General features: G+C 42.1%; 1 protein-coding gene across 8 annotated transcripts in view; it reads right to left on the bottom strand.

The window, feature by feature from the left end:
- Nucleotides 1–13,913, bottom strand: part of SHTN1 (shootin 1) — a 92,015-nt gene that overhangs the window by 23,389 nt on the left and 54,713 nt on the right. For 4 of the 8 annotated variants that reach the window (XM_012723520.1, XM_012723517.1, XM_012723519.1 and 1 more), the window contains exons 11-13: nt 13,011–13,093; nt 8,090–8,199; nt 4,989–5,042 (exon numbers count right to left, since the gene is read on the bottom strand). In XM_012723520.1, the coding sequence (XP_012578974.1) occupies nt 4,989–5,042; nt 8,090–8,199; nt 13,011–13,093 (247 nt within the window). Of the gene's footprint in view, nt 1–33; nt 155–2,900; nt 4,877–4,988; nt 5,043–6,563; nt 6,635–8,089; nt 8,200–13,010; nt 13,094–13,913 lie in introns of those variants that run through there. The other 4 variants (XR_001145350.1, XM_012723516.1, XM_012723521.1 and 1 more) reach the window with 3 other exon arrangements.

The raw sequence follows: 13,913 nt of genomic DNA, 5'->3' as shown, positions 1-13,913 counted from the left end.
AGGACAGAGCTGTGGAGAATCAAATTAGCTTACTACTGCTATCCGCTTCTGCTGTCACCTTTCTGCGACGCAGAATCCTTTCTAACTCAGTTTCACTGTTTTCAGTGTGAAGGGATTTTAAGCTTCTGGAACTAGTGGATTTGTTAAGTGCCCCCTAAAGTGAAAACAAAACAAAAACAAAAACAAAACGGTTAATGTCTTAATACAATAAACAAAAGAATATAAAAATCAAATTACCAAAATATTACCAGAATTTGAATGGAATTAGGAAATAAAATGAATTTGCCATGTATATATTTTAAATGTGAGCATCTTCAACAAGAGCTAGTGTTGGATCACTCCAGATGACGTTAGTGGTGATGTAAGATGTTGGCTTTGATATCAGAAGAACAGCACAAGGAGTCCCCCTTTGGAGCTGCCTACGTGAGATTCGGTGGTAGGGAAGCACGTGTATATTGACGTGTTAAGATTCCGATGCGTGCTAATCCACTGCGTGGAGAAGAGAGCACACGTTGAACTCACCTTCAAAGAATATCTTGATAGGGCAGCCATAAGCTACTGAACCCAAATCCCTGTGGCACTGACAAATGTGTGGCTGATTCTTCAGCGAGAATAACCCCGGTGGCACACTTGGTGGCAAAGGTGTGGCAGCCCAAGGAGACACGTGATGCTCTCTCATGGCCTACCCAAAGAAGCAGTGAACTGAGTACACCTTGACTTCAGAGTGAAGGAAGAAGGTTAATCAGACAGCAAGACAAGAAAGGGCCTGGCGTCCTATTCCGTCTTCCTAAAGAATGGATTATTAGGGCTAGAAAACAGTAAGGAAATGAGAGATACCCTGAAGCTGGACACCTACTCAAGTCTGGGCTGACTTCCAAGATGACAGAGCCAGACCCAAGCGGTGAGCCCTCCCCGCCTCCTCTGCAAGTATGTGGTGGTGGGAGAGCTGTGTTTTTCTATCTCCAGCCCCAGTCAGGTGGTTGTGCAGAAAACTGGGTAATGGACTTTTTGCATGCAAGGATTTAGCACCCCACTATTACAAATGGCTCAGTGTCTTTCATAAGGAAAGCCTGCTATTCCTTTGAAACAATGTTCCACAGTTATGCTGCAGGCTTGGGGGTAAGAGAGGAGGAACCAGGAGAACCATAATCTTCTGATCAGAGAAAATCAGAAGCTCAAGTCTGGTATAACTTGCCAGGCTTCATTGCCACAGTCTAAAGTAGTATTTCTCTACCCAGGCTCATGACCAGACTGGCCTGTCATCTCTGAGTTCCCTAAGGGCTTGCCTTAACCCTGACTCCTGCCCACTGCCAGCTTCTTGAAGGGTTCTAAGAATTCTACTGGCTAAAAATGGTAACTCAAGTTTCTTCTTCAGTCTATAAAGCAAAAAAGTCGCTTGTAATGTAAGGTAGTTACAAACCTTACATGACATAGGTTATCATGTTGTTTTGTTTAGAAAGGTTTCTTCCCCCAAATTGCTTAAAGTTATAGAAAAGCAGCCTGTTATCATAGGGGAAGAATAATAAGGTTAGAAGAGTATATTCTTTTCCCCTGCCCCAGGTACCTCTGCCTTTTATTACAAAATTTATAAAATGTAATTTTATTACAAAATGTGTAAGATATATTCAAAGGAATATCATATTATATGTAACACTATAATAGTATTTAATTACTTAAAAATTAGATGATTAGGTTTCTTATTTTAACAGTTAATCTGGAACAGCTAATTTAACAGTTAGCTTGGTTTATTCATTTAAACGTTAATCCAGAGCTGTACCTAATCATCAGAGAATTATAAAATAAGAATGAAACTAAACTGATGGAGTAATAAAAACAGAACTAAAGACAATTTAGATCAATTTTAAAAAATGTTAGAAAAACGATTCTCAAATCATTTATGTCTATGATTAAAAAAACTTCATAGCTGCATCCCTTATACAGAGAGATTTGTAAAACTTATGGTCATTACTATTCAAATAACTCACAAAACTACTACATTGTTGGAATGTAATTCAGTGTAATTTCCCAGAGACTGGAGTTAATTCAAAGAGAGAATGTGTGTGTGCGTGTGCATGGTGTGTACACACACATGCGCAATTCAGGGGCATCTTCACTGAACACTTTATGTTCTGTGGTATTCTCTGTTTGCATTTGGATGGCACCACCACTCCCCAAGTTCGTGACTGTGTGGTGAGCTACCTTTTCATCACACCTTATACCTGAAAGAATCCATTTTCCAAGTTCTAATCCCTGAATCCCAAACTTATTTCGTCACTCACTGATTGCTGATGATGATAGACTAATTCAAGAGCAAACTTTTAATATGGAAGCAACTTTGGAGGGAAGAAAGGTTTCCGCATGATACTCAGCTGATAAAGCACTATGGTTGTCTCAACTTAGAAACTAACTTAGTACATATAATTGTATTTTCCAAGAAGAGAAATCCAATTTTCTGAGTCTTGAGTTTTAGACCAGGAATCAAGATAAGTCAGTGATGGGGCTGAACCTTGGACTTAACTCTTTGAATTCCCAAACCAGCCCACTATTTCTTCTTCAAACCATTTTGATCATTTAATAATCTTCTCGCCCCCCCCAATAGTAGTTAAATGTTCATAATACTGACTTATATTGTCAGGTGACACAAGTAAGTATTCAATAATCAGAGGGAATTCTGAACTACTGAGGCTGCTCCCAAAAGTCCCAAAAGAGACTGCTTAAAAGCTGTTATTGTTGCTTTGACTTAGAAGCAACAAAACTTATTTTATTATTTGTTGATTTTTTTTGGAGATGTTACCATTTCCACACAGAGTGACTTTGAAATGATTGGGATCACTCAGGTCACCTTTGTCTAAATATGGAAATGAATCATATAATTTTTTTATTATACACAATACCCAGTTTTAAAAAAATTAAGCATAAACAGATGTGGAAAAATAAGTGTGGTCAACACAGGGACTTTAAAAGTTGGCTTGAAAACTGTACAACTCAAAATGTAGTAGGGTTCCAGCCCCCCAAAGCAGAGGTTGGCTCTTAGCCACCTGACTTTCAGCAGTGGATGGGGCTTGATCCGAGGGTGTCTTTTATAACTCAAGTCACTGTTCTATGTCAGCCAAGAACCCCACACTGAGATTCCGCAGGTTTCTGCGCCACGGTGGAACAACCACCTTTCAGGTTCTTTCCACATTTGCTTCTCACATGCTGGAACCGTGAAGTCAGTGGTGTGGGTACTAACAAACTCCAGCAAGAACCACCAATGAAGCCCCACTGGGGAGGGGCTCTCTCTCACACAAGGATCTAGATGGTTTTTGGCCTCTGGGATTGGGAGCTACAAATGATCCATTGTCTCTCAAAAAACAAACAAACAAAAAATCTGGGTTGCAGAGAATGACCAGTTGGCAAAGACAATTAAGGAGAGTATTATGAGTTCATTTTTTAAAAAAAAATTCACTGCAAAGAAATAATACTGCCCAAATAATTGCTATTAGGGATACATTAATGCCAGACTAAAGTAAAAATATTACCTATAAATTCAGGGCAAAGAGGATGGGACAATTTGTAGAAAAGAAATTTGTTTTGCAAATTGTTAAACCTAAATTATTTCACACAAATCAATTTCACAAGTATCTTTCTTTGAAGTGACACAAATTATAGCAAATATTACCATACAGTGAACATGAGTTTTAAGAGCACCACTGTAATTCCGGTAAACTGGTCACCATCCATTATTATCAGGAATATCTTAGATATCTTAGGTAGTCAAATACAGGTATCTCATACAGATGGGTATCTGTCTGATTTTTCAAATAAATTTAATTTTGTAGAGGTCAAACTCAGAATGGTTTACTCTTTCACCAATGATCAGACAGACACTCCAGACCCACACACTGCTCTGGGAAGAGCTGCTAAAATGGGAATCAGCACTACAGCATGGAGCTAACAAAAGGGACTGTCCTGGTTCTCCTTAGTGGAACTCTGGATAACAAAATTTCTCATCAAGGAAAATAACCACATACTTTCTCAATGGCTTTAATTCTTATTCTGTACGTAAACCTCTACAGTTAGCCACAGATAGGCCTCTCTTGAGTACTAATTCCACTTACCTAAAACTTAATCAAAGTAATTAAGCTATTATGAGTTAAGTCTACGGCTTCATGTTTGATGAAAATAATTTTGTTTACCTCAATTATGTGGATGTCTACATGCAATGCATAATTAGCACAGTAACAACAAACATGGGAATACTCGTTCTGGGCCTACGCTCCCATGTTTGTTGACTTACTGTGCTTAATAACTGGTATTGAGACTGCAACAGGATCTGAGAATAGGGCTTTCATATCTGAAACATTCCCTAAGCGAGGCATCTGTCTCTGATAGCAATTGTTGGGCTACACTTATTTATTCTGCTGGCACAAGTCCGCCCTTTGCAAAAAGAAAGATGACTTTGAAATGGGCCTTTTACCAATGAAATGAGTTAACATAAAGGGACTCTAATTTGTTCTTCAATTTATCATCAGATAATTTTTTAAGCCATGGGGAAAGGCAGACTACAGTCCTAATACTATTAAATTTGGGTAGAAGCTCAGATTTGCCAGGAAGTTGCCAAGAAGTCTACTTCCTGCCCTGAAGTAAAGCCACGAGCCATACATTAGACTCGGCTGTGTTTCTGTTACTAATAAGCGTATACTTATCCTCATATCTGCCCAACACTTGATCTTCAAGCTGTAATGCAAAGATTGGAAGTGAAGAACAGGAAACACTGATTTGATGGAAGTGTAGCCCTCCTGTCTAAATAGAAACAACCAAGGCTAGACACATCACACACATGACAGGGATGGTCCACAGCAGGACAGTCAATGATCCAAAGAAATGAGGCTCACTGTAAATGGACATAAAGCAGATGAAGACCAATTACCCATAAAAACAGATTTTTAAGACATTCCTCTTTCATTTACCCATTAACTCAATATTAAAGTGAGATCTGGTCTTACCAGTATTCCTTTGAGTTCATTCACTGCACTTTCAGAGCCTTTTGAAGATTCTGGCTACAATTTTAAGCAGAAAAAAATGATTGAGTTATTAGTCAGTTTTATGACACTAAACAAGACTTACATGGCAAATTATTGGTAGCTTATATTGACTGTGATTTTTAATTAGGTCTACATCCTAAGGTTAGGGGGGACTATGAAATATTGTTAGTGTCCCCAAGGGGCTGGTAAGTAGAAAATTAGAAGTAACTCGCAAAACAAAAGGATTCAAGCTACATCCTCTATGAACCATCTCGTCACCTCCAGTTACCATCAGCGATTGGAAACATGCGGTAAACACTAGATTTCAAAGATCTAATTCAAAATGATTCAGAACATTTTACAAGAAACTTGTCTGCACTTGTGGAACTGGACTTTGACCAGCAAGCGAGGGGCAGGAAGGCTGCAGCAGAGCAGGGCAGAAAGCAAGGCACGGGACACAAACCTCTCTCAGCTCCACGAGCTGCAGACCAAGGCCAGTTTGGAGCTCCAAGCCAAGGCCGTTTGCAGACCAAACCGGCAGGCCTGGCTTCAGGAATTTTGGAACAGCACTGAGTCAAAAGGCAGGGCTCAGCATAGGAGCTGGCTGGCGGGAGACATGTTAGCATTCCACAGCAGAGGGCCTCAGGCGTGTGCAGGCCAATCACTCCCTCATATTCATGAGGGAGTTCTACCTTGAGGAAGGCGTGTTTGAGTCTGGTGTCTGGAATCCAAGCCCAGTTCTCTTCTGCCCATACCTCGAGCAAACTAATTGGACATGAAATTCTGTGTGACATGTGTCTGCCCCATACTACCTAACAGTCCGTGTGGATCCCTTAACTAATTTAATGGAGGGCAAATTTCAGCATAAGACTCCCAGGAAAAAGAAGGGCCTCTGAGTCTCCCCATGCCACGTCCTTCACCCAGGACGCAGAAGAGAAAAACTGCAAGACAGACGGGAGAAACCGCCCACCCGAAGTCCCCTCATTCCTGGAAAAGAGTGAAGGCTTCTCCCTCATCAAGAATGGGAGGTGGTTAATAACAACCTATAATCCCTTCCTCTCCAAAGATCAGAACAAGACCCCATGTCAGTCTCAGCAAATGAACTGTGAGGGAGAGAGAGAGAGGCTTGCTGCTCGTGGGCACATTAGACCAGGGTAGCCAACGCACACAGCCTAGGCCGCCTGGGAAAACAGGCCGCCAGTGGCAGGTAACAGCGCCAGTCATGAGCTCTCAGGCACAGGCTTTAACCACAGTGGAACTGCCAACAGCAGAAAGCTGCAGAAAACTGTAGAAAACTGCAGCTAAGTTGGTCTTCTGCAGGCAGGTTTGACTTCTCAGGTAAACCATTCAGGTGACAAGCTGTGACTAAGCAAACGCTCTGGCTAAAGGCATATTCAGAAGTGCCGCCTGCCATGCAGGGGCGCTCTGGAAGCCGGGGCCGCTTCTCCTGGTGGCTGACATTTCAGGCCAGCGCTGATGGGCGGGGGAAGCGGCTGCTCTCAAGCATGCTGTGACCATGTTTTAAAGGCGCTGGCCAGGTCGTCGTTTAATGATTACCAGCAAATAACCCAGTAGTCCACTGATCCTTGCTCAGCTGTTTCCCCGATTTTGACATTAAATAACGACGACTGTTGGGAGAGCCGTGGAGAGAAAGAAAAAGGCAAAGTGATGTTTTGAAAGTGAAAGTACATATGGAACATTCATTGCTTAGGTTTCAGAAGTTTTCCACATTTTTCTTTCTAAATGGCTTCTGCTCCTTTCTGACCCTGCATTTTTCTCTAGTCATGCTGGCTTCACTTACTCTTCCCATGACAGTCATGACATGTGTCATAAAATGTGTTCCATTCCAAGATGCCCCTTCACCCCTCCATTTGAAAGTACTTTCACGCCTTCATAAATTTAATCCTGACACCAACCCTGTGCATCTAATAGATAGGGCAGGGCGTGATTTCTGCTTTGTGGAAAGAAAAGTCTGGAAAGTTGCATGTGCCAGGCCCCACCCCACCCCCCGCCGCAGCAGAGTCACCAGACCGAACCCAACATGGTGCCAGGCTGCCGGACAGCCAGCCCCTCTTCCACTCCACAGCTGCCACGGCTTCCTTTACCACGGCGTGCAGAGCACGGACACCGAGCTGGACTACTCTGCACGGCCGGCTGAAGCTTCCGCTTCCCCAGATTCAAGTCTGGCCTTGGAGGTGAGTGTTTTACCCACTTCCAGCCCCTTGCGGACAGCCCACACTACAGCCACTGCTGCCTGGCTGATGACAAAGTGGTCACCATAAAAGCTCAAAGGAATTTGTGTTGAATAGTCACCATACTTGGTACCACTGATGCAGTGGAAGGGAGGTATCAGTGGCGGTAAGAAACAAAAAAGTCTAGTCTGGAGGAAGAGAAGAACCAATCTGCTGATGCCTTACTAGAAGTAGGAAAGAGAAAACATCTGTCACGAAACATGCCCAGAACTCTAGGACTGGATCTGTTCGCAAGGACATGTACACCCAGAGGAGTGCGCACTGGGCTCTCCGTCCTTCCGTGAGTCCGGAAGCCCTGGCAGTGGTCTGGTTTAGAGGGTGCTGATGACACACAGGCAGCAAGGTTCATTTATATGTGTCTACAACTTTCTCCTGGAAGTGACCTGGAATAGGTCCTTTTGACAGACTTGAACAACCTACAAATGTCAGTATTTCTCAAAAGCTGTCTTCCACCCCTCTGGCTTTACTATCCCTCCAGATGTTCCCCCACACTACCCCAGTCCTCACCGAGACAGACCTGAGGGAAGGCCAGAGGTTTGGCCTCATCCCCTGTGCCCACAACTGTACCTGGCACACAGCTGATACTCATGAGATATCTGCACTGATACAAATGAACCAGGAAGTAGAGGAACAAAAAGGCGCCTCAAACTGTTTGGACAGCACTGGCGATGCCACAGCTGCCTCCTTTCTGCAGTGATTTAGGGCTCGCCGTTTGCCCAAAACACGATAGTCTTATGCTAAGATTCGACGGTCTTGATGTGGCTTCATCAAATCTTCAATTTTTACATTTCCAAAAGGAACCTCAGGAGGAAAGGAACTGCTGCACCTCACCTTCGCCTTAGGCCTGGTGGTCTGATTCACCGGTCTCAGGTGAACGCCCTTTTTAATTCTGTCCATCATCTCTTCCACTGCTTGCCTCTTCAGATCCGTGACTTCTTCAGCTATTCAGAACACACACGCAGAAAATCATCTTATGTTACAAGGAAACGACTTCCTATTTTTGTGGACTTTGAAAGATTGCACTATGGAATTAAGCACAGTCACTTTTCAGACAGTCACAGAATGCCGACAACTAACTACAGTTAATGGTGACCAGGTAATAATAATTCTCTAGGTTTAAAAAAAAAAAAAGAAGTCTTGTGATAAAATATGTGCTTTCTAAAGTAAGAGTCACAAAATCTAAGGTCTAGATTTTTGTAACCTGGAAGTCAGTACTGGCTTACCTACGTCAAACAATTAATGGTGGCGCAGCGGGTTAAAGCTCAGCACCGCAAGCTGGCCGCAGCCACTTCAGTGAGTTCGATCCCTGGCCAAGGTGCTGACCTACATGGTGCAGCAGACCTCTCCTGTATCACCCACTGCTCCCCTCAGCAGTGTACTTTGTCAATCTGCCTGTTCTGCCCCCCTGTCTCTGTGAGTCCTCTCACTGCCCCTGCACCTCCAGTTCTGTATGCATGAATAAATAAATCTTAAAAAAGACAACTAAAATAGATTTTGTTCTATTTGTCTGCAAAATGACAGACTTGAATTTCTCCACGTCTTTAAAACCTAAATAATAATTTATCTTTGCCTCAAAGATGTCTTTATAATTTCAAATGCATTCCATGTCAAACAAAAAAGGAGAAATTATTAACAGTCCATTGGAAACAAAAGATCAAAAAGATCATTTCCTTGCTGGAAGATACCCACAGTCAACAGATGAACAGTAAAATCTATTTTTAAATTACTGTCTTTTGTTTAAGAATCCCATGAGAAGGAAACATTGAAGCAAAGCTTTTGCAAATCTTTTTAAATTGTCAATGTTAAAAGAAAACACACATCTAGAAATAATTGCAATTAAAATAATTCAACTTGATAAAAATTATTCAACTGTCTCTGTCTAACCTTTATACTATTTTGCTGCAAAGACAATAAAGTTGTTAATCAATTAGATGAATTCAGCTGAGGTGAGCTTAAAGCTATTCATGAGAGCAGCGAGACTGGTCTGTCTTGAAGAATAGCTTGCCCAAATGCACCGAATCATTTTGGAACTCTTAAAACCATTAATGCAGTTTGTTTCCATCTAACTCACCGTAGCCATTTTTATGCTTAAATATCTCATAGAGACCTTTCAATTAGCATCTCCAAGAGTCTCCACACTGCCCAGCAAACGGCAGTCACCCGAGTACTGACTTATTGACTACCCGCTGGCTGTAAGTGGCTATTAATAATGTTAGTATCTGAGCACAAATCACTAACCCCAAAAGGCTGACTTCTAATGGAGGCAATCCCAATGACATCCCTAAGCAGTGTAGGGCTGAATGGTGGCCTTCTCTGCCCCGTGGCAGGATGTACCCGTGGTGGCTCTTCTTGTCACATACTTGCTTTGTGGCTGCAACCAAGCAAGTCCAGAAGGGTGCACCGTTCTCACCTCAGCAGCACCACAGCCACAGGTGTTGATCTAGCCTTGACAACAGATCATGTTATGTCATGCTCCAAAGTCATGAAATAAGGTGATTAAAATTTCTCAACATACTAATGTCTTCCAAATTTAAAAGTCAAAAACGTTCTCTCTTGCCAGGCAGGCAATGTGGGAAACGTGGCAACAAAATCAGAACTCATCCACCAGAAAATAAGACAAAACCATGGCTCATTTTGCTGGGCAGCTCCTGCTGATGGCTCACCAATGTCAGCGAGGGGCCAGGTGAGAACCCTGCTCCACAGGGGTGCACTCACTCACTCAGTGTCTGAATACTTGTTAACATCAGGTGAGATAAAACCCACACCTGTCATTCAAGCCCTGGGTAACCTGTATGGACATGGGATTTATTCTTGGGAATTAAAAAAATAATTATAATCTTCTAAAACCATTTTCAGAAGGGCTGCCATTCTGACACAGGAAGACACGGGAAGAGCTGCTTGGCAGCAGGAAGACTGCCTCCAAACAGATCAGCTCCCTGCAAGGAATGACTGAAACCCCATTAAATGTACCATCCCAAAGCTAATTAATGGAGAATGATGGTCAACACCATTCAAATCTGCTGCAGCATCCAATGTAGTCGGAATTTGAAGGAGTTTCTTCTATGTGCTTGCCAGAACCATAGTGCTCATTCAGAGAAGTGGCACTATCTGTGCCGCGTAGATTACAACCAGGCTTTAATTTCTCAGTCTTTTTCAAATGTAAAGACTTAATTGGTCTTAAGGGAAAGAAATCACCCCTACCAGATTCCCTACTCAGGCACAATGCAAGGCCATGCTAGCTTTGCTACCCAGCTTTTTCTCTCACCGACCCCGTTTATGAACTAGCAAAAGCAATCTATAGGAACTTCCAAACTATTAAGCAGTCTAATAAGTCATCAAAAATCACCTACAGAGAGCTCGTGGTATGTTTTGTAATTCCTTCTGCAACCACACAGCTGGCAATTGTCTCACAAAAGCATGTAATCAGGGGGCCACAGAAATATACAGGATGCTGGCGATCAAAGAAAAGAGACAAATGAAGACAACCAGTCTAATGTTATCGAGCTGCCACAGGAAAATAAAATCAAATGTTCTCTGAGCTGGTGCTTTAAGGTCAGCCCTGGATCAGAAAGCTACATGTGATTGATTGAGGCTTAAATTTTAAGACCCACTTGAAAAATAAGTGAGTTATTCAAAAACAAAAAACAAAATACCCACAGACCAAGCCAAACCATCACCTTGCTGCTCAATAAAACCTCTTGCTATTACCTTGAACAAGGTAAAGTGAATTTCTAAATTCCACAGGATTTACTTTTCTCTTTTACTAACATTATGGAAAAGGTTTTTTAAAATCCGTTACCATGATGTACAAAATTTCTAAAGAACATTTATGGGTGAGTAAGAATGACTCAGACCTCAACACATAAAGTTAAGGACATTTCCTTAACTGCAATGATCACAAGAACCTGATGAATCACGATTCCTCATGGTTGGTTCTGTTCCCTTTTTGTTTTTTTAAGGTACTATTTTGAGTGCTTTCTAGGTACTGCTCTACATACAGTTGTGAGAACTAACTGTTACAAACCCTGTGAAATAAAAATTATTATCTCCACTCTACAGCAAACTGGGATAACATTAATAACCTACATATGTGATAAACAGCAAGCATGCTCTGAATTCTCAGAACTTGCCTGATAAATAAATGCACATCTATCATTGCTCCTAAACTATTTCTAAAATATTAGACAGACATTCCCTTCATTAAGTTTTGTAAGCAATGAAAAGCTTCTCCATTCATGAGCTCTACAAAGCCTACCAACTATAGGTTAAAAGTGACCTGAAGATGCTAACAGAAGAGAATACTGGCAGCAGGTCTGGTCCCTACGTTATCAACGCACATTCCAAAGAGCCCCGATGACCCCAAAGCTTGGTGCTCCACATTCACCCATCATGCATTCGATCACCACTGATGGATTCATTCAAGAACTACTGTTCTTGAGCATGATTGATGGAACTCTGTCAATAGCATCCCTGCAGACAGAGGGTGCTGTTCTGCCTGGGTTGGTCTGCCACCTATCACATCAGGCAGCAGGATTTTATTATCACTCTTGCTGGGAGGTGTTTCAGCCACTTCTGCATCAGTCACTTCACTTGGATTCTCAAAATTAAGAATGCGCGAACATCTGGACTACAGGCACAACATCCCCGCCATAAGGAAAACTGGGTGGTCTCCAACACTAAGGGTTAGTAAGCTCTAGAATACTTTTTCACAGTTTTGCAATCTGAGGGTCCTATGGAGGTGAACAAGCTGAGAGTGTAATTTATCTAGAAGGGAAAACCGATGTATTGTGACAGCCCTCTTGACTCTTCAAGATGTATCAACTGTCTCAAAGCAATATGGAAAACAAACAAAATTTCCCCTGAGCCCGTGTTCAGCAAGCACCTCTGTTCAGTACGAAGCCCTCCTCCCTCCACTCCCCTGTGTGTTGTCCTCAGCATCAGCCTCTCCAACTCTTTTGCCTGCTCTCATTCTTTCACAGTCTGTTCACTGCAGCCAATGTGGTTAAAACAAAAAACAAATCTCATACTGCATGCACCCTACTTAACATTTCTGCTGTCTTAAAGGTCAATTTCAAACCCCTGACACTGCCTCTGGAGCTCCTTTCTTGCACCTCGTGTTCTAGGAATATCAATTCTGTGTTTCTCAATACACAAAGCTCCTTTCCTACTTTCAACTTTGGGGGTGTGCTCTTCTGCCACCCCCACTGAATTTTATCCTCTATGCCCTCATCCCTACTTCTAAGTCCACAACTACTGAAACATCATGTTCTGAGGCCAGTCCATTACCATAACCCTTAGAACCTAGTACACCAACCTCCACCAGATGTGGAAATGTTCTATTTACGTGATTAACATTTAATGGGATAGTCACTTGTAAACCTCCTTTCTCCCCCATTCAAACCTATCTCCAGCACACAGCAGCAGTCAGCAGTAGATGCTTGACAAAGTCTTGGTGTACGTTTATCAACAATAAAAAGCCTTTCTCCAAATTTCACACTTGGACTGGCTCCTTCTCTTTACATCGCAAACACCTTACCCCTTCATGAGAGCACATCACCCCGATACTTCACCCAACAGCAATGCACGTGTTTCTCCTCTAGGCAGTAAGTGACAGGAAAGCAACAGCTTTCTCAGGTTTTCACATTTCTCCCATGAGAATCTGCTCATAATCAAAGCACTCCACAACGAGGTGGGTAGCTGGAATATTACACACCAAGAACCACTGAAGTAAACCAGCGGGGATAAGACTTACTTGCTTCTGGCTGAGCTGCCTTTTCCTTCTTAGCACCACTGCCGCCGGGGTGGGACCGCTTCCGGATCATGGACATGAGGGATCTTGGGGAGAAAGAAGAGGGACAGGAGAGTGAGTGGGAGCCGATGATCCAAGAGTGTAGTAATCCAATAAAAAATCCAACTCTTCTCTAGATGCATGAAGTGCAACTAGAATTTCAGTAGCCCACTTTCCACTTTTAAGAAATTATAAAATTATCACTTGAAAGAGAGGAAGATTCCATTCTCATCCCTTTTTGTGTAAAACCAAACTACTGAGAGGAAAGACTGCTACAGTTAACAATACAGTGCACAGACATTTGCAGAGAAAAAAGATAAAAGAACCTTCAACATCTATATCCAGAATTCAGAAACAGCTATTTATTAATATATCTGCAGGAGAAAGGAGGAGGAAAGAATCAGGGGATGTTCTCAGGAAATACCTGCTCATGAAATAGAGGCTAAGAGTATCTCATTGCATGATGCAGTCCAGACACGTAAGGGATAACTTAGAGTTAGGCCACTGCTTATCTGTCCTTGTTTTCAAATTATATATAAAGTCCAAATCTGGATAAATTTTCCTATATTTTTAAATACTTAAATATTTCCAAGCATTAAAATATACCATGAAGAATAGAAAGAAATTCTACAAAACAATGAGAAACTTTATTTGTTCACTTTTTCCAGTTGTCAGCTGAAGGCAGGAGCATTCGTTCTGCTCCTTAACACTTCCTGGGGTGGGGGTGGGGAGCCTCTCCTTACCTTGGCACTACTCTCTGTATTACCTTGGCACCTGTGATTCTGAAAGCAAATTTTGAGTGTGAATTTTTGTACACAAAGATCATGAAGCAGGAAGTTATTCTGTACATCTTTAACATGTAAAGCA

This window comes from Condylura cristata, unplaced genomic scaffold (genome assembly GCF_000260355.1).
Source record: "Condylura cristata isolate star-nosed mole 26May11 unplaced genomic scaffold, ConCri1.0 scaffold00011, whole genome shotgun sequence".
NCBI classification, from domain to species: domain Eukaryota; kingdom Metazoa; phylum Chordata; class Mammalia; order Eulipotyphla; family Talpidae; genus Condylura; species Condylura cristata.
This window is presented reverse-complemented; position numbering and strand designations above follow the sequence as displayed.